The 19,806-nt window shown below is 38.4% G+C and overlaps 1 protein-coding gene across 1 annotated transcript in view; it reads left to right on the top strand.

Annotated features, from left to right (window-relative positions):
* Positions 1-19,806, top strand: part of AGO3 (argonaute RISC catalytic component 3) — a 35,906-nt gene that overhangs the window by 7,065 nt on the left and 9,035 nt on the right. The window contains exons 2-15 of the mRNA XM_076357596.1: positions 2,302-2,473; positions 6,479-6,599; positions 7,158-7,366; positions 8,603-8,739; positions 11,361-11,495; positions 13,731-13,818; positions 13,964-14,111; positions 14,417-14,536; positions 15,813-15,935; positions 16,135-16,268; positions 16,736-16,920; positions 17,197-17,356; positions 18,558-18,648; positions 19,488-19,682. Coding sequence (XP_076213711.1) covers positions 2,302-2,473; positions 6,479-6,599; positions 7,158-7,366; positions 8,603-8,739; positions 11,361-11,495; positions 13,731-13,818; positions 13,964-14,111; positions 14,417-14,536; positions 15,813-15,935; positions 16,135-16,268; positions 16,736-16,920; positions 17,197-17,356; positions 18,558-18,648; positions 19,488-19,682 — 2,018 coding nt within the window. The remainder of the gene's footprint in view (positions 1-2,301; positions 2,474-6,478; positions 6,600-7,157; positions 7,367-8,602; positions 8,740-11,360; positions 11,496-13,730; positions 13,819-13,963; positions 14,112-14,416; positions 14,537-15,812; positions 15,936-16,134; positions 16,269-16,735; positions 16,921-17,196; positions 17,357-18,557; positions 18,649-19,487; positions 19,683-19,806) is intronic.

The following is a 19,806-nucleotide window of genomic DNA, read 5'->3' as shown; positions in this document are numbered from 1 at the left end:
ACAAGTGAGGCTAAAGAAAGCCTTTGTCTAACAACCGGTATTTTCTTGTTTTGTTCACCGCTGTTTTCCAAGGAGCAGAGGTTGGAGGCCTGCTTGCATACTTGGCTTTGGGTAGAGCATTTCTTTTATGACCCAGGATTTTGAAGTGCGCCCTGCCTCATATTGGTAACTGAATATAATTGCTGTTTCAGTTTTTGCCCCTGTGCAGTTGATCACTAGGACTCTGTTAATCTAAGGAAAGGGGTAAATAACGGGATAGCATTCCCGTAAAGGGATTTATCTGTTCTCCAGTGCGCTCCAGCAGTTGAGTGCTCAGTTAAAAAGTTCAACGTAGCGCAACTTCCAGGGGAGATGGTGACAAAGATTTCAGCCGTACTGTATTTCCCTGTTCCACGCATTTCAACTTCTTCACCTAACCTTCATGAAGATTGTCTCCACACTGACTGTTTCTTCTGTGCTTACAGATTTTAGCAACTGTTTTTACATTTTACATGATTTTAACAAATGGGGGGGACAGGGCAGGGCAGGGCAGACCAGACTATAGCAACCTTTTTAACGTTATCTTTATTTCAGCAGTTTTGTTAGCATTTCTTACAGATAGGAACTGAATATGAACTACGGCATGTATGTCTTTGTAATATTAAAATAAGCTATTGAGTCATTTATGTCACTCATGTTTAGTAGTAACTTTTTGCATATGCTTAAATTCTGAAAATATATCTGGAGTAAATTGTAGAGCTGCCTTTACTTGTGTGACAGTATTAAAATGAAGAAAAAGTTGAAGAGAACAGATGCTTGGAACGAGTTTTGCATAAGCATAGTCTGTGAGGGTGTTTTAAATGATGCTTCTTGTTTTATGTTTTTGTTTTACCTTATGGCTTGAAGCCAAGCCTGCTCAGAATTTTTTTGGTAGGTTTCTGGGTAGAGCCAGACAAATGTTACAGTGGAACTTAGCTTTGATGTTCACCTATTCTCAGTACACGGTTTCCTTCAAGATAATGCAGGTTTTTTTTTTTCCCCAGGAATGGTGAAGATTAATCAAAAGGCAAATCAGACATTTTTACCAGCACTTGACATTTTAACTCTTCTATGAAAATGAGTGGGCTGGAATTGCTATCTGCATCACTGAGTAGGAGTAGAGGGGAGAACTTTTAACTAACTTAATCGAATGCTCTGTAAATCATGACATTTGTATGATGAGTAATTTTTTAAAACTCGGGCTACAAAGCATGTTGGTTTTGTTGTTGTTTCTTGACTGGAAAGAGATACTTTTTAAGTGGAAATACCAGTAGAAATTCCTGAAAGTGGACTATGTTTACTACTGTGTTTCGTTTTGTAAGGCATGAGTAACCCAGATCTTGAGCTGAGGATTCTCATCTAAATGATGCAAAGTAAATTAAATAGATAACCAGATGAGAATGTACCATATATTACTAGACAGCTGTTTCTAGCCGACTTTCAAAATACCCGTCTCGCATTCCAGATTTTGATGGTTTCTCTGAGCAGCTGTGGGTATTCTTCTCTAATGTATGAGTAATCAAGAGTTTTACAATCCTGTTTCTTAATCTGAGTCTTTCCTCTTCTGGCCAATCGGCTTTATCAGTGCAGTTAGACAGGAGGTAATGGTTTTACTCTTCATCCATTTCAGTCAGCAAAGTTCAAGAATAAGCTGTCTTCCAAGACTAAGCTAATAATGGCAATGAAATTAAGAGTTTATCGCAAACAATGTACATCAGTCCAGAACTGCTTCTGTATTTTTGTATTCTGTGGCAACTTTGTTATTTCTAGGGCGTTCAGAAAAGACTTATAAGACTTTTTGTGTTTTAATGGCAGACAGGCTTTCCACAATAGTAAAGTGTTACAAGGAAAAGCATGCTTTTTTGTTTGTTTCGGAAATCTCCTGGTTTTATTCATGCTAATCACAGAAACTGAAACTCATCAGTAAGAAAACAGTCTAGATCTGGGTGGAGGCTCATGGAGGAAAAATGGGCAAGTGTTCGTTTGGGACTTAATAGGTTAGCATGCTGTTTGTGTGCTGTTTGATACAGCTCATTTTCTCTTCTTCCAGTGTGCTGGCTCTGGTGCCTGCCTGGTCATCCTATGAGTTGGTTCAGGGAATTGCCTAAGACTGAAAAAGGGGAGTACGTTAGTAAGTCTTAATGGGAGACAAGTATGTGTACCTGCATATGCAAGGAGCCTTATGGATTTTTAAACTGCTGAAACGTAAGCAAGTAGTACCTTTGCAACACAGCTTGTCTGTTGTGCTTATCTTTTAATCTGTGATATTTTTTTCTTTCGCAGGACCCGTCGGGGCACAGCCCCTGCTCATGGTGCCCAGACGTCCTGGCTATGGCACCATGGGCAAACCCATTAAACTGCTGGCCAACTGCTTCCAAGTTGAAATCCCAAAGATTGATGTCTACCTCTATGAGGTGGATATCAAACCAGATAAGTGTCCTCGGAGAGTGAACAGGTAAGAAGGTAACATTTGTCTTGCAAATTATACTGAAATTTTTAAGCAACAGAGGGACCTACTGAAGTAAATATAGTCTCTATGTAGCTTAAAATCTGAGCATTATGCTGTGGAGACCTCTGTGCAAGTTCTCACAAACATCTGAGGTGGGTACGGAGCCTTTTCCAGGTTCTCTTCAGTTTGGTTGTGACCAGGTGCTATGAAGTGGGCCAGCCATTAGTGGTCACAGTACTTTGAGCTGTTTGACAGCAACCCCTATTCTTCAGGGCAGCATAAATATGGTATAGCTGTAGGCAGTTACCTTTTTTGGTTGCAATGCTGGCTGTTCAATCATTTGAGTTAGCAGGAATCTGCTCCTACGGGTGTTTTTATCCTCAGTTGATACTGAGATACATTGCAGCATTGGTTAGTCTGAAAGGTTCCCCAGCTTAATTCACTTGGGTACTGTGATCAGAAGCTAGTGACTAAAAGCCATTGCTGTAGGTACAGGAGGAGACAGCCTTCAGCTGGAAAGCTTCCATTAGGAGTGGTGGTATGAAAGCACTGCAAACAAACTAGTTTTCCCCTTGTTAATAGATATTTCATGCAATCAGCTTAGTATATTTGAAATGGTCAGACTTGGTTTGAGCTCCACCTGTGTCTTTTCTCTGTTGTTACAGCATTTTGTATACGACATTGTCTCTCATCTTATTTTCATGTCTGCTATGTATTAGGGTCAAATCCCTTGCTAGGCTACTTTATTTCTAGATTGCTGGTTAAATGGAGAAAATATTTTCATGTAATATTTTCATATTCTGTATCCCTGTTAATTTAGTGATCCAACAAACTGTACGTATTGAGTGCTGGATGCTTCAGCCTTAACAGATTGCTAGTACAGCTTTTTATATATGGTCTTTGTGTATTTTGTCCTAAACCTCATAAATTTTGGGAGCCAGAGAAGCCTCCTCAGAAAGAGTAGTTAATTGAAAACCTGATGTTAGAGCTATAATAATTTTTGCTTTTTAAAGATTATAACATTTTGTATTTCCTGTATTTCTTCTCTGCGTTGAATAATTTTTTTCAGAGGAGTTACTTGTTAGTCTCTTGTGAAATCTGTTTCATCAGTTAAAGTTCAGGGTAGCTGAAAAGCAATTTTTTCCTTTCATCTGCAACTCTGTTTTACATTTTAACAATAACATATTGCTAGGGCCTGATTCAGGCTGGTGATTTTTTTTTCCCCTGCTAGTTGCATACTGCAGTTATGAAGGCTATATAAATACCTATGTTAAGTATTAATTAAAAGGAAACTAATAAATTGCTAAAATCGGGATATAATAGTTCTGTGTGAATTAATATTTAATATAATCTCACTGTTATGAAAAGTTAATTTACTACCGTATTGTTAAATGAAGAATGCTTGTGAAGCCATGCTCACAGGGATACAAGGAGAATATAAACTGCTCTAAACTGACTTACTGTTTTCTATGTCTGATTCTTTTCTAGTGTGATCTTGTAATGAAGAAAATGTCATTTCACTTAAAATCTCTTGACTAAAACCACTTTTTTTGTCTGTGGTATGGCAATGCTTGATTAAAATAGACTAAGGGAGACAAAGCTGTAAGAACTCTGGTTGCTCCAGCAATTGCAGTCTGTGATTCTGTGTAGTTGTTTCCATAACAGTGGGAGAAACTAGAGGGATTTGAAAACAGTGCATTTGAAATAAGTTGTTTTAAAATAGCAACTACATTTTATTTAAAATTTAAAAGAAAAAAAAAAATCCCTTTCATGGTCCTGTTTGTAGGGTAATTTCAAGCTTGCTTCCAAAACCAAAACTGATGTTTGTCACAGCTTGTTGTAGTTAGTTATGCTTTAGATAAATGCTGCGTCTTCTGAAGTTTTCAGTTCATGTGGAGAGATGCAAAAGCATTTGGTTTGAGTTCATAAAGTAACTCTGTGTGAAGTGATCAATATTTTTGCTTACCTAAATAATAATGATTTCCTGAAGAGCATGTTTGCAGCTGATACAACTTTTCATACCTTTCATGAGTCTCAGCTTGAGCATCTAACCATTGCTTTTGACCTTTGTTAGGCTGTGTGAGAGTTGATTGTTTACCAGAAGTGCTTTTTATAGACTGGAGTTAATTTTAGGTGCTTTTTGAGGTTTCTCATTCATAACTTTAATTGTTGTAGTGTAGGTGTAGTTCAGATGCAGGTGTAACTTTGTCCAGAAGCTCATCAGCTTTCTAGTCTACCAGTAAAGACACTGTCTTGCTTTTCCTTATTCGTGTTACCAATGGGTAGAAGCAGTTGTCTGGTTTTTGTCAGGGTAAACTGAGAATACTAATTGAACACAGGGAGCAAACCTTACGAGTTGCTTTAATAGTCAAATATTTTCAAATGAAAGACTGATTTGTTGTCAAATTTGACAGCAAATACAGTATGTAAATTATGGATCCTAATATAAGCTGTAGTTTAAAATCTGAAAGCTGAGGGTAAATCTTGCATGTATACTGTTTTTTTCCAAAGTAGGGAACCGTGAAATTGGTTATTTAAAAATACTACTACTTTACTCATACAACGTGTGTGAGAGATGAATAGCAGAGCTACAGCTGAGAACTCCAGCATGGGAGTTTTTGTTTTACAGAGCCCCTTGCTTTCTCCCTCCTGCTCCTACTCTTCATCACTAACTTTTACTCCCTCTGCTTTTGTCACAGGTTATGTGACAACAAGCTGGCACTGATGGAAATAGTTTCTTTTGCATGCTTATCCCTGTGCATAGTGTTACAAGGGAGCAGTGTACCAGTGCAGAATGGGGTTTTCAGATAAGATGGACTTGTGCAGGAGCACAATTGAGTACTAAGTAGATATTTTGAAGTTGCTTAAGTGTATTGACATGCTTTCAGCCAGTGAAAGAATTTGGATACTGAGAGTTTAGTAACGTAAAAAACTGTGAAATAGAGAATTTCTCTTCCCTTTCCCCAAGTCCCCGCTGAGAGGTGAAAGTACTGCTACTAATTTTGCTTGAGGAGGAAGTCAATATTTATTGTCTTCCTGAAGTATTTTAGGTTAATATTGCCTGGTCAGGAGATGGTATATTAGTAACCTTCTGCTTTGCAAGAATGCTAGTTTGCACATGCTTAAAAAGAAAAGTGTTTCATTTCTGTAGAATAAGGGAATTATGATGTATCAAGCAAGATACAGTTGTTGCGCCACTGAAACACAAAGAATCTCCAACGAATTCAAATCCTGAAGGCATGTTTCAGTTAGAGGTATTGCAAAAGTCTCTTTGGACCTGATATATCTACTACTTGTATCAAGAAGCCTTTTTTTATATAAGATGAAAATTTTATGCTGTTTTTTTCAAGTGTAATTTCAGTGCTTGTATCAGGTTACTATTTTCTTTATGGCTATCAACTTTATAATAAAGTTAGGAGAATCCATAATTGTGTGCAAATTTGATCAGGCTTTTACTTGATTTTGTTGTAAACCCTCAGATTATTAAGGACTTAAAGCTAAGACTTTTTTGTTAGGGTACCTCATTTTTATATACAATGTAGGCAGAATTCAAAACTCTCATTAACTGAAGAGCAGATGAAAATTACTAGGTGGACAGTACAATTAACTGTACTGCTTCCATGAACTAGCATAGCTTTCAGTTGTGAGTTTGTACTAGTTTTTCATAATACTAGCTTGTGGGTCTCTTCCAAAGTAAGTGTGTCCTTGCTTTGTATAATAAAGGTTATACAAAGGCCTCAGTCATTTCTGGGACTTTCTGAAATTATTTCGGTAACAGTATTTTCCAGTATTTGAGCATTTGTGTTGAGTCTGATTTTATTCTTTAGTGTGTATCTGTTATTTTAGTTGAAGTATGTGAAGCACCTTTTTGGAATATCAGTGGGTGTTCTATAATTCACTTGAGTAATAAGTTTGTTGAAACTACTTCAGCAAAATGCAGGATGTGTGGGAGCCAGATCCAGTCTGATACTTCTTTGAAAACATCTTCAATGTAAATATCAACTTTTCTAGGGAGGTGGTGGACTCAATGGTGCAGCATTTTAAAGTGACAATATTTGGGGACCGTAGACCGGTTTATGATGGGAAAAGAAGCCTCTATACAGCCAATCCGCTTCCTGTGGCCACTACTGGGGTAAGAGAACTGGGGGAAAAAAAAGGCATTTGTAACAGCTTCTTAGGAAAGAAAAAGAAACAAGCCCAACTTCTAATATTGCTGAGTTCAGAAAAACTGAAAATATCTCACAGTATCTGTATTGAAATGGAGTCCTTCTAATGTATTTTCTGCAAATTCCAATGTATGTAAATGTGCATGTAATAGTTGCATTCAGAACTTCCCTTAGAATTCAGTAGCCTCTTTCTACAGCAAAATCTATTAAATACTCAGTTTTACAGACTGTAATATATTATCTCTTGATGAAGTACTATTAAAAAAATCAAACCACAGTTTCTCTGGAATGAAGAGTTTTCTGATTCAAGATGACAAAAAGTTACGTGATCCTCTTCTGCTTGGTGAGGACCCACTTCTCTTTATTTTGTGCATTTGATAATGTACTTTTATCAAATGTGCTGTGTCCTAAACACCTGAGTTTTTGAGTCTCTGGCCCAGTTACGGGAAGGAGTGAGAACTCAAGGCTACCAGACTCAAGATTAAACAGCTGCTTTTCCCCCCCCCTCCCCCTCCTCCCCCCAGGTGGATTTGGATGTGACATTGCCGGGAGAAGGTGGAAAAGATCGTCCCTTCAAAGTGTCAATAAAGTTTGTTTCTCGGGTGAGCTGGCACTTGCTGCATGAAGTTTTGACAGGAAGAACCTTGCCTGAGCCTCTGGAACTAGACAAACCTATCAGCACTAACCCTGTTCATGCTGTTGATGTGGTGCTACGACACCTACCCTCCATGAAGTAGGTTTACTGTCTTCCTGCAGTCTGTCTTTACCTGAAGTATCCCCACTGGGAGACCTTCATCCCTGTTTCTTCACAGGTGAAAAGGAAAAATGATTGTTCCCCTTACACAGCACAGCTGGTTAGCTGAACTGGGGAGATTGAAGCTAATTGTGTAGAAGTGTGTATTTCTGTAGACATTTAAACTCCAGAGCAGGTGATATATTTGTTTGAAAAGATCAGGAAACAGGATACACTTGCAATAGGCCTTAACTGAAATACTGAGAGATTACAGTATGCTGTAGCACTGCTTTCATGTTTTCTGCTAAAGTTGAGACAAGTATCGTGCGCTTGATGGCGGTGACTGTCTAAAAGCACGAGTCTCTTTAATTCATTGATATACCCATCAATGATGCATGCTACTCATGTTTTAAATACACAGTTGAGACTAGATACCTGTCCTAACAAAGTCTGTTCTTTATCTCAGAACCCTGAAACATTAGAGAAGGCCAAATTAATTTTGCTTTATTTGGTTAATGAAAGTTACTTTCAAAGGTTGATTGCTGGGTTTAGACAGTAGGATGGCTTTGCGCTGGTGTTTTTTATTGGGTGTAACTGACTCTTAAAAAAAAAAAAAAAAAAACACCTTGTTTTATGGAAGCCAGTGTTCCTTAGCTACCCGGATCCTAAGGAAACATGAAAGATGTTAACCTCTGTACTAATGTCTGCCCATGACAAATGTGAGGAGGTGTGGAGGTTTGTGAACAGCTGTTTGCTACCTCTGAGAGAAACATTAGTTTCTCTAGTTCTTTGTTTCCACCATAGTTATTCCTTCTCCCAGTGTACATTGAATTCAAACGTTCCCTAGTAAAACATGCAAAATGATCTTTGAGGGTCAGTCCAGTATATACAATGCTGTTGTACAGAATCTGCTGTAATGGAGATTATGCCTTCTTGAAGTGGAAGATCAGAAAGGGTAAGTTAACTTAGTTCTTTATTTGTTGTAAAAACTGAAAGTGGTTGTGCATTGCTAAAACTAGTAAATGTTTTGTCTAAATTTAAAAACACTGCAATGGAAACAGAAGCATTCAGAGTGTATTGTTTAAACTTGGTTCTAGGCACAGATTCCTGGTGCACAGAATTCCAAAAAACAATAATGCTCTGTGTTACAATCTTTATTATAGAGTTTTTATTTGGAAAGCAATATTTTCTATTTGGAAAACAGTACCATACACATGTGGTCATCTTTTTCACTAGGTATACCCCTGTGGGCCGCTCCTTTTTCTCAGCTCCAGAAGGCTATGATCACCCCTTGGGTGGAGGTAGGGAGGTCTGGTTTGGATTCCATCAGTCTGTTCGGCCTGCCATGTGGAAGATGATGCTCAATATTGATGGTAAGTTGGGATTCAGGGTTAAGAATAAAGATAGTAATGAACATGCCTCTAAGAATAAAAATGGCCTTGCCATTCAGTCATTTTACTGTCGTGTGCTTGAGTTTGTGGTACCACCTTTCTGTGTGATAATAACTTGGTGCCATCTGTGCAGAGGGATTTAGTAACCAGAAGCCATCTTCTACACTGGTTTCTTAATTCATATTGTAAATAATAAAGAGTCAAAGTAGCTTGGGGTATTTTACTAGAATTTATATCAGAATAAGAAAACTTTCAAACTTTAATTGCTTTATAGACGAGGGGTTTTCACCTGAAAAATGTCTCATTGCTCAGTTTGAAGATTTTAGTAGTTGTCTCTTGTAATACCCTTATGAAATACAACATTAATTGTGAAGTCAGCCTACTGCAGAAGTTGTAATAATAATAGTAGAGTGAGATTGCATTAGTGTATGTATGCATACATTGGTTTCCTGTTCAGCCAGTTCAGACCAGACCTATACAGCAAAGGCTATCTAGAAATCCTAGTCCTTTTTTCTGGATTTGTCATCATGCCAGTGTTTCAGCAGAAATTTACCTGCCATATTAAAAAAAAAAATCCTATATAGGAAGGAAAAGCCTAGCATAGCTTGTTTTCCTCCTTAATTTCTGTATTGGTATATCCACAGTAATACAGGCAGATTACTTAAGATGTGTCTCCCTGCAGCTGTCCACAGTAGGTGTTGTTCAATACTTCCAAGAAAACTCTGTAAGATATATCACAAACGCTTTTGTGAATAGGGCTAATTGAGATGGGCTTTCTTATGCAAAATCAGATCTGCTTTGCACCACTTTATTAAGTCCCAGATGAATGCATCTGAGATCAACTGGTGCATGTGTCAGACTCCTTGGTGCTGTAAGCACTCCGAGTCTATTTAGTTGTTAAACCCCTATTGAAAAATGTCAGTGTTTGAGATGCAGGTGCTGCCTAAAGTTTTCTCTAATTCACATTCTGTTCTCGCTGTCTGTTTGAAATGCTTTATAAAACCAAGGTAAATAGTCTGTCTTTTTGCACTAGGTGAAGCACTCTAAGTCAGGTTGTGCTTAGCATCTGTCTTGGAGCATAATAAAACGTTGCAGATGATACTGAGCTTTCATGATGAAAATTTGCAAGTCCATGTGTTCTGGTTTACCTGAATTGTGGATGATACTGATGTGACTTCAGATGGGTTTGTTCTTGTAAAATTACCTTTCGAACAGCAGCCATGGTGTAGCTCTTGTTTGAAAAATGGATGTAAAAACCTTCCCGGTCTGAGAAATAACCAATACTAGTATCTACATGCTAGGTACTGAGATAACTACAATTCAGGTAGGACAAGAGTATTAATTTACACCAATTTACGATGTACTGCACTATTACTTTCTGTGAAGCAAGTTTTTCTCATCAGCATTAGAAAGCATAGTAATTACTCTTGCAGTAGGAATTAAGTCCCTTCTGTGAATGAGAAACTTAAGAACTTTGTAAGCTGCGGTTTACGGGGCAATCACTTCGTGTTGTGGTTTGAGGTTGTGAAGATTACATTCAAATCCCATCACTTGATTTTGTTTTAGTTGTTCAACTTGTACGAGGTTCTCTGCGAAATCTGTTTCTCTGTGTCGCTTGTGTTGCTGTGGGAGGCAAACCGCGTGCTGCCAGTCGCTGGGGGTGTAAGCTATTTGTGTTCATTCAGTAATCGGCATCCGGAGGTGTTGGCCGGAGTGTGTCACGTGAAGTTGGCAGCCTGCTAAAGTGACACGTCTGAAGAATGTTTCGTTGTGTTAGCACAGAGATGTGGTGGGTTTGGTACATGAGATCTGGAAAACTAATAAAATGCTTGTCAAGTATTTCTTTTCTGTTGTTGCTGTTTAAAGTTTTAAATGTATGGAGTAGTTTGCTTGTGTTTGAGCTATATCAAGTGCCACCTCACCTTTCTTACTAAAAGGTATTGTTTCAATTGCTTATAACTTTGTCAAGCAGATTGTTTATGATTTTCCTTCCATGGAATGAGTCAACTGTCCTGATTAAAAACAGTATATTGTCACTTAATGTGATTGTGTCATTAGTATGCAGGGAGGGTAAGAGATTTTAGTAGATCAAGGGTTGCATTCACCACTACACTAACATAATTTGTGTATAGTCAAAATAGTTCTCATGTCCCTACCAAATATTGTTTCTGTAATTGAGCCGGTTGTATCATTGACAAAATTATATTGCATATTGAATAATCTTAGCTTTCCATGTTAAAAAGCCTTCAGTAGAGATATATTAATACTGTGTCTGCTTGCAGCTCCATGCAGAGTCAAAAGAGAATGTCTCTCTGGGACACTACAGCTCTCTAGAAATGTTATCTGGAGGAAAAACCCTTTCAAAACCCTGAAATGCAAAGTAGTTGCAGGATGACTGTGCTGGAGACTGATGTGTCACTGTGGGCCCTGTGCTGGCTTTTGTGTATTTAGTTGTTGCAAGGCTCGCTAATCTGTTCTTAAAAATGTGTGCTGCACAACACTTGCTTGAGGGTTAGGTGGAATTTTAAAAAGCATTCATTTATATACTGCTTCACAACATTCTGACTTGGGTTTTTTTACACTTAATATTTTGGTCTTTTTAGTTTCTGCCACTGCCTTCTACAAAGCACAACCTGTAATTCAGTTTATGTGTGAAGTTCTTGACATTCATAATATTGATGAACAACCAAGACCTCTGACTGATTCTCATCGGGTAAAATTCACCAAAGAGATAAAGGGTGAGTAGAAATGTATCTGTTCTGTCCCGGGTAACACAAGCTAATTTTAAGGGACTTGTTTAAGTTAGCATGCATCAGAAGGGCCCTGGAACTGCCAAGAGAATTGCAGTATGCCCTGTTTGTAGTTCTAGTCCTGAATGAAACAATGCAGCTCTGCAGAAATGAAAGATGAAAAATGAGGTATGTTCCCAGTGACTTAAAGAGGGAAAGGGAAAGTGTGTTGTTTACTGCCTGGATAGAGGTAAGTGGCTGTTGCCTTGCTGGATGGCTAACCTTTTATAAGCAGGGGTCACTGAGGCCATAGTGGTATTGTGCTGTAGGTCTCCCGCTGTTTAAATGCTGAGGCAAAGTGAAAATTGATTTCAACGCTAACATCATTGATTCTTTGAAAGTATGCTGTTGCAGTGATTTCTAATAACTGATTGCCTTATGGAAAAACAAGTACCACTTGCTAACTTGCAGCTGAAGGCCGAATTCCATTCCAAAGGAATTTCATAAGCTGCTGGTTTGAGTCGTTTCCCTCCATATATGCTACTTTGCTTTGCATTTTCCCATATCCTTTCATTTCAATGTAATTTGCAGAGAGAGAAGCCTTAAAAGAGCTCGGCTCTTCAAAGCTCTGCTCTTAAACGCTTGTGTTACTTCATGCAAGATTAGACTCTATTGAAATACTGGAAAGCAAAAAAATATATCTGAACTATAGTCACAAACTGATGTGTTCGTAGAATAGTCATTAGTGGAAAAAAAACCTTAAAGGCATTGTTTTCTAGTAGTCCTAACATGCCTCCTTTTTACATCTACCTGTCTTCATTTTGTAAGACTGGTAACTGGAGAATGAGAAACTCTCTGCTTGATGATCTTGGATGCCTCAGACACTTTGTTACCACAGTGAGAAAATATTGAAAGGTTACCTTTGCTGTCAATATTTGGTTTTACTACTGTAGTATCTGGGAACTCCAGCCAAGATGCTGTGATCACGTATAGTGAAACAAACCCTGCATTAAAGAATTGGCAGTCTGTGAGCAGCTCTGTGGGAGGGTAATGCCTTCTGTAGTGTCACAGCAGATTAATGACAAAGCAATGAGTGCGTTCCAGATATCTCTGTATTCACAACCCTTTTCTGCTTGGCCACAGTGCTTCATGGTTTCTTTTTTGTATTTTCTCTTAATGCTATATCAGGTCAGTGGTAGTTTAGTTCTGATTATGCCATCCTCTAAGTAATACTGATGTTAATGTTGCAATTAGTGTTGTCAGGAATCAATGAAGTACAGTTGCTACTTCCTTGGGATGTCTGTGTCCCTAGTAAAATAAACATGGTATCTGCTATCTGGTACTTAGGGACCTGATTCCATGTGGGGTATTCAATCTGTGGTCCACAATCCACACGAGCCTCAACGGGACAAGTCGTCCAACTGCTTTCTCAAAAGCCTTTACTAGTAGACTGTAGGTTGAATCTTTTGGGTAACAAAGCTCTGTTTTCAACTGCCTTTTCTTCCGTGGGGCTAGGGAAAGACATAACAGCGTGTCGATGCTATGCAGCACTTATGTGATAAGCTCAGTACTTCCAGCAGATGTTGAGTCTACTCTTTATGTACAGTACAGACAGTGCATGCACAGTTAACAGAAATAGCCACTGAAAGCCTCTTGAAGCTGCCGTTGTTGCTGTCATTATTATTGTGCATAGAGGGTCAAGTCTGGTGAGTCTCTGGTGTGTAGGCCGTGTGCTTTTAGATGACATCTTCAGCTGCTCAAAATCTAAAGTTAAACTTGATCAGTGAAATTAAAGAAAATTACAGGCTGAATGTGGACAGAAAGCTGGGGCAAAAACGAACAATAAGGTAGAAATCTGGTTTTGCCCTTTAGATTTCAATTATATTGGAACTGCTAGGTTTAAGAGGAATACAGCATTGAGAATGAGAACAAAAGAATATGATGAAAGCAGCCGTCTATGAGATTAGTCACGTGCCTGTTAAATGAAACTGCTACAAGAAATTCAGGTGACATTGAACATTAAATATTATACATTATGATTTGGTTTTGAGGATAATACCTGATTAGTCAGAAATCAAATTATAATGAAAGCAAAATGTTTAGAGAATAATAATATCTTATGTTGTGCTGTTTGCTGATCATCAAGGTGGTTGGATTAGAACATGTTCTATTGTAAGAAACCTTTGTCTCCTGTGCAAATTTTTGTGTAGTTATGACATCAGGGTTTTTGGTACTTTTGTGCAGGTCTAAAGGTAGAAGTGACTCACTGTGGAACGATGAGAAGGAAATACCGCGTCTGTAATGTAACAAGAAGGCCTGCAAGTCATCAAACGTAAGATGCTTTTTCTCAGAGCATAAAATGTGTGATAGCTTAACGCTGACTGTGTAACAGGACCTAATATTTTATTAGTTTTGGGGATGTTGATACTTGCCAACTAAGATTTCTGTACATTTTATTAAAATGTATGTCTCTTCAGCTTTCCTTTACAGTTAGAAAATGGCCAGACTGTGGAGAGAACAGTAGCACAGTATTTCAGAGAGAAATACAACCTCCAGCTGAAATACCCTCATCTTCCTTGCCTACAAGTGGGACAAGAACAGAAACACACCTACCTGCCTTTAGAAGTAATGAACTTACTCTGATAAATCAGCTTGTTATTGGTAGACTGTATCATTTTGCAAAACATTAAGAAGTGCACTTTGCAGTACAAGCATGTTTACATATTTACATGTTTGTTATTCTTTTATTTCACTAAAGACTATCTACATTTTAAAAAGTGCTTTAAATTTAGAACTGTGAGAAAGAAGAATTCAGTTGCTTATACACATTAGGGGTGTGTTTCACAGTGATGGTATTGTGTATGTACGGTACGTTGGGATTGTTTCTGAGCGCTCCTATTGTGTATTGATGCGTCTGATTCTCCTTCAAGGTATGTAACATTGTAGCTGGCCAACGGTGTATCAAGAAGCTAACGGACAATCAGACGTCGACTATGATAAAGGCCACGGCGAGATCTGCTCCAGATAGGCAAGAGGAAATAAGCAGATTGGTTAGTTCTTTAATTTCAGTTCGGTGCGATACTACTCACTGAATGACACTGGACTAGATCACATTAATGCAAAAACTTCTCATATGACCAACCTAGTCTTTTCATTCCTTCCTTCTAGCCCCTTAACGTAACAGATTTTAACTACTTTTAATAGGATTTATTTAAAATAGCTTGCGATAACAGCAGGAGTCCAGCGCTCAGCAGTATGTGCTCTTGTGTTCTCATCTTTACAATTACTTCCAAGGAGGTATTGGAACTACTCAGGACTAATAGTTCAGTGTTTTGCTGTATTGGGGCCTTAAGGGTTTTAAACAAACTTGTGAAATGGACTTGGGTTTTAGTATGCAAATTCATGAAAATAAGATTTTGTTCTAGGTACTTTTCCTTTATTCCTGTTGATATTTGAACACCGTACTTTTTTGGTTATTACAGGATGCTTATATTTGTAGCGTTGCTAAATACTTTTAAAATCATGAGCTAGACTGTGAAGACCTGGGTCTTCAAACTACTAACAGAAAAAAATGGGAAATTTTCAAGATGGTAGCATCACTCTAATACTACTTAATTTTAATAGGCACTGAAAACAAACTGGAGCAACTTGATTTGTCCAGAATCATACAAGGAATCTATAACAGGGTAGAAGAATGATTCTAGGTCTCCTGAACCTCAGTCTTGTACTTTAGATGTTTGACTCCTTTCCTTAGTACACACTAAATGTTTTCACGTGATAACTCCGATATATTTTCCTGATGCTGAATCCAGACACTCTAAACATCAGTGTTTTCTCTGACTTGAAATATGAAACTTGAACATTTTTCATTGAATACTCTTACAAACAGATAGCTCTTACTTGAAACTGATTAGGTTTTGAGCTGACAAGTTAGCCAAAATTTCTAAATTAAAATAAGGCTGGTCTGGAAAACACAGAAGACATGAATGTGCAGTAATAAAAGGAATTAATTTGTTTAATCTTCGGTTCTCTAAAGGAGAATGCTTTTTGATCTATCCTGTGAGTAAATAAAATGCTCTTAAATAAGCATACTACAAATGAGTGCTTGAGTAACTAAGGGAACAAAATAATCTCAGCCAGTATATCTCATGGTATTAATTGTTTTCACTGGGGATAGGTTGATAGTGTTGAGCAGTTAAATCTGAGCCTTTTTTGATGGCAAGGGGAGTTGTTGTAGAGGACTTCTGCAGCATTCCTGTTAGTCTTTTGTTTGTTATATGAACTATAATTAAATACTTCTGTAATATGGAAAAACTCTTATTCTAGGTGAGAAGTGCAAATTATGATGCAGATCCATTTGTTCAAGAGTTCCAATTCAAAGTCCGGGATGAGATGGCCCATGTGACGGGGCGCGTCCTCCCAGCTCCAATGTTGCAGTATGGAGGACGGGTGAGGTTTTTGCTTTTTCTTTTGTTTCTCTTTTGAATAGTGATTTCCCACACACATTTACTATTTTCGTCATTTTAGTTGCATTGTGCAATACAGGGATCAGAGTTTGAATGGTAAACTTTTTTTTGTTATCTTAAAACTGTAAATAGCATAGGCTTTTTCTTTTGCTTGAATATCTGTGTTGGTTTTGTTTCCGCAGAATCGAACAGTGGCAACCCCAAGCCATGGAGTATGGGACATGCGAGGGAAGCAGTTTCATACTGGTGTTGAGATCAAAATGTGGGCTATAGCTTGCTTTGCAACACAGAGACAATGCAGAGAAGAAATACTGAAGTAAGGCATGTCATGGTTCAGGCTTTGGACTGATGAAGCCATCTTAGTGAAAAGATGAACATAGGACTTCTAATGAGCGTTTTACCTGGTTTTAATTATCTAAGATGTTAGGGGAGAATCCAAGCTGGTTTGCTTTCTTATTGGAAGCTACAGTCAAAACACTGTACCGGGGTACACTGTGGGGTTTTGGTCCGGTGACATTGCTGCTTTGTATATAGTTCCTTCTAGCATCTTGAATGAAGTACTAAAGGTGTCTAAACTTGTTTGTTGGGTTTTTTTTTTTTTCCATTTTGGCCTATGGTGTTTCAAAGCTGTACGGCCTCCACATAATGAACGTTTTCAAAATGCTGCTTTAAAAGCTATTTGGAATCGTCTTCGTTTGAGTAACAGAGTTCTTCTGTCTCCTTCTGCTTTGGTTGCTGTGTGCTATTGCTACTGCGAAAATTCAAAAAACTTCTCATCTTTAGGGGTTTTACAGACCAGCTGCGCAAGATCTCCAAAGATGCAGGGATGCCGATCCAAGGCCAGCCCTGTTTCTGTAAATACGCCCAGGGTGCAGACAGTGTGGAGCCCATGTTTCGACACCTCAAGAACACCTATTCGGGGCTTCAGCTCATCATTGTCATCCTGCCAGGGAAAACACCGGTGTATGGTAAGGGAATATCTCTGTCTTCACCTGTTTGAGTATCGTTCTGAGAAATTTGCTGCCCAGTGTATGTTAGAAAATTCTTCAGGACCATTCTTTAGACATTAGAAACCAATGTTTTGTCTGAAGTTAAAATTAATTGGAAGCAGGTCTGAGCATGCGGGTAAGTTGGAAGTTATTTTGCAGAACATGTACATTTAAATTACTGTGACTTGAGCTAAGATAAAAATACAGCAGTAATTTCAAATGGACTCAAGTTGTATCCTAATATTTGCTTCTCAGCGGAGGTGAAGCGTGTGGGAGATACGCTGTTGGGAATGGCCACACAGTGTGTTCAAGTCAAGAATGTCATTAAAACGTCTCCACAGACCCTATCAAATCTGTGCCTGAAGATTAATGTTAAACTAGGAGGAATCAACAACATCCTTGTACCTCATCAAAGGTAAGAATCTTTGTGGAGGCTGATTTGGGTTTTGTTTTAACAGATGTGGTTAAGTTTGATACTTAGCAGCCAAAATTTAAATGCGGCCAAGTTTTAAGTTGAAATATTCTTCTGGTAATAGTATGTGATATTTGAGGTAGAATTAAATTTCTTCTAGCAGGGGTTCTGAATGGTTGTTGGTCTGTGAGTTAGGTCTCAAGCCAGGGCTCTTTCCAAATGTTTGATCAGTATCAAAAATTTGAAGAGAAACTGCAGATCTAGAGATTTTGAAGTATTAATATAATCAGAATTTTTCTGCAGGTTTAGGAGCACACAACACATCACAGAAGAATGTAACTCTTGGTTAACATATCAATGTGCTGTTAATAAGGGTAGAATAATACTGGAGGCATCTTACTTCTCTCACTTTATAGGCTGGGTAATTCAGCTCACGCTTGTTCTTTGCGTGGCTATTCTCTATGCTCTGTTTCTGTGTGTGCCAATTGCTTTGCATTCAGTGAGAAGGTTTGACAAGTCCGACCCATGTGTGCTCCCATCTTTCTGGAGAAGCACAAGACTTTTGGTCATGAAGACTAGAAATTCTGGTTGACTCTAACCTTTACTAGAGCATATCTATTCTTTGAGTGGAAATACGCATAATGCAAGGTAGCAAGCCAGAAAAACTTTTGGAGTGCAAATCTTTAAGAATTCTTTCCTGAGACTTCCTGAGAGCTTGGAATCAAAGCTTAAATGTGAAACAATGGTGTGTGGAAGAATATTTTGAAGGCACTGGGAGACTATCCTGCTGCTTAAATCCTGTAAGGCAGAATAATCTGTGTGGTACTATACTCAGCCATTTGTTGCATGGCTGATGCAGTACCAAAGCAGTGCTTAGCTGACCTCCAAGCACTAGTGTAGTCAACCTGCAGAACGATAGTTTCTGTAAGAAGCTGTCTGTACTGTTCAGGTGTAGCTCAATGGCTTTTCTCCACTAGAATCATGCCACAGTTAAATGGCAGTGTATTTGGAATGACTGCTATGGTGGTTTTGAAGTTCACATCTTGTGCACAAAGATTTCATTGTTTAGGTTTGGCCAAAGTACCTGATCAGAAGGCTTCTCTGTGCAGCTTAGCTGAAATAGAAACAAAACCCCATATTGAGCAATAACCTTGCGCCAACTGTTCATCTACAAGTGTGACTTAGCACTTTTTTCTTTTTGAAGACCTTCTGTGTTCCAGCAGCCAGTGATCTTTTTGGGAGCCGATGTCACTCACCCTCCTGCTGGAGATGGGAAGAAGCCTTCCATAGCTGCTGTAAGTTTTATTAAATCAGCATTGTTTTTTCATCTTAGGTCAATGTTAGAATAGTAAATGCAACTCATGGAATATGTCTACGTCAAGTATCTTTCAGGGCTTATGCCAGTTTTGTACACGTTTCCAATGTTATTAAAAATCATGTCTTTAAAAGAAAAACATTGCTTGATACTTCAGACTGTTTTCTTACCTTGATTTAAAAATTAAAAAGCTAAAATGGCAGTCACATTAAATAATATATTTGCGCAAAAATATTCTAAAGGAAATAATGCAGCTTTGATGTTAGTTAACGTATTTTTAAAGGAGGAAAAATGTAATTAAAGGCCTGGTTTGGCAGGAATGTTTTTGATGCTTCTTACCTTTTGTGTTGGTACAGTCCGGGAGACCAAGGTGGTGTTTGGATCCTTGGTCACTCCCTTCCTATTTTGTCCCCTTGGTATTTTACTTGGCATTGATTGCAGTTATGGAAACTGCATCCTTGTTTAAAGTAACTAAGGCAAACTGAAGCGTTTCTCTGTGTAAAAGGTGAGAAAACTTCAAAGAAAAAAGTCTGTGTCTGGATTATAAGAATATGCATTAGCGTGCTGTCAACAGAGGGGAAGACTCCAATTCTGCAGAGGCGTTTTGGGGTGCTTGGAGGGCAAGTTTTATACCTCTTTTCAAAAGGTGTTAAACCTGTACCTACTACAAGTTCCAGTTAAAAATGTTACTGTGGTGGTTGTTTTAATGTAAGCATCTTCTACTTGAAAATTGCTGCTCTTGGCTTTTTTTGCTATTTTAATTTTTTTTTTGTACAGATTTGATCTTGAAGCCTTTACTCATGTAATCTTCCCCTGAAGGTTGTAGGTAGTATGGATGCTCATCCGAGCCGATACTGTGCTACGGTGAGAGTTCAGCGACCCCGGCAGGAAATCATCCAAGATCTAGCCTCCATGGTGAGAGAGCTGCTCATCCAGTTCTACAAGTCAACACGGTTCAAGCCCACACGTATCATCTTCTATAGGGACGGAGTCTCTGAAGGACAGTTTCGACAGGTTGGTTCGTCTCTGGGTTTCTGGGAGGACTGTGTTATTACATAACAATTCCAGTTCTCATATTTGAGTAAGCTGTACTGCTTGAGTTGCTTACACTTACGCCAAGATACCACAAAATAATTGA

Source organism: Aptenodytes patagonicus, chromosome 21 (genome assembly GCF_965638725.1).
Source record: "Aptenodytes patagonicus chromosome 21, bAptPat1.pri.cur, whole genome shotgun sequence".
NCBI lineage: Eukaryota > Metazoa > Chordata > Aves > Sphenisciformes > Spheniscidae > Aptenodytes > Aptenodytes patagonicus.
Note: the sequence above shows the minus strand (reverse complement) of the source record. Positions and strands in the feature narration are given on the sequence as shown.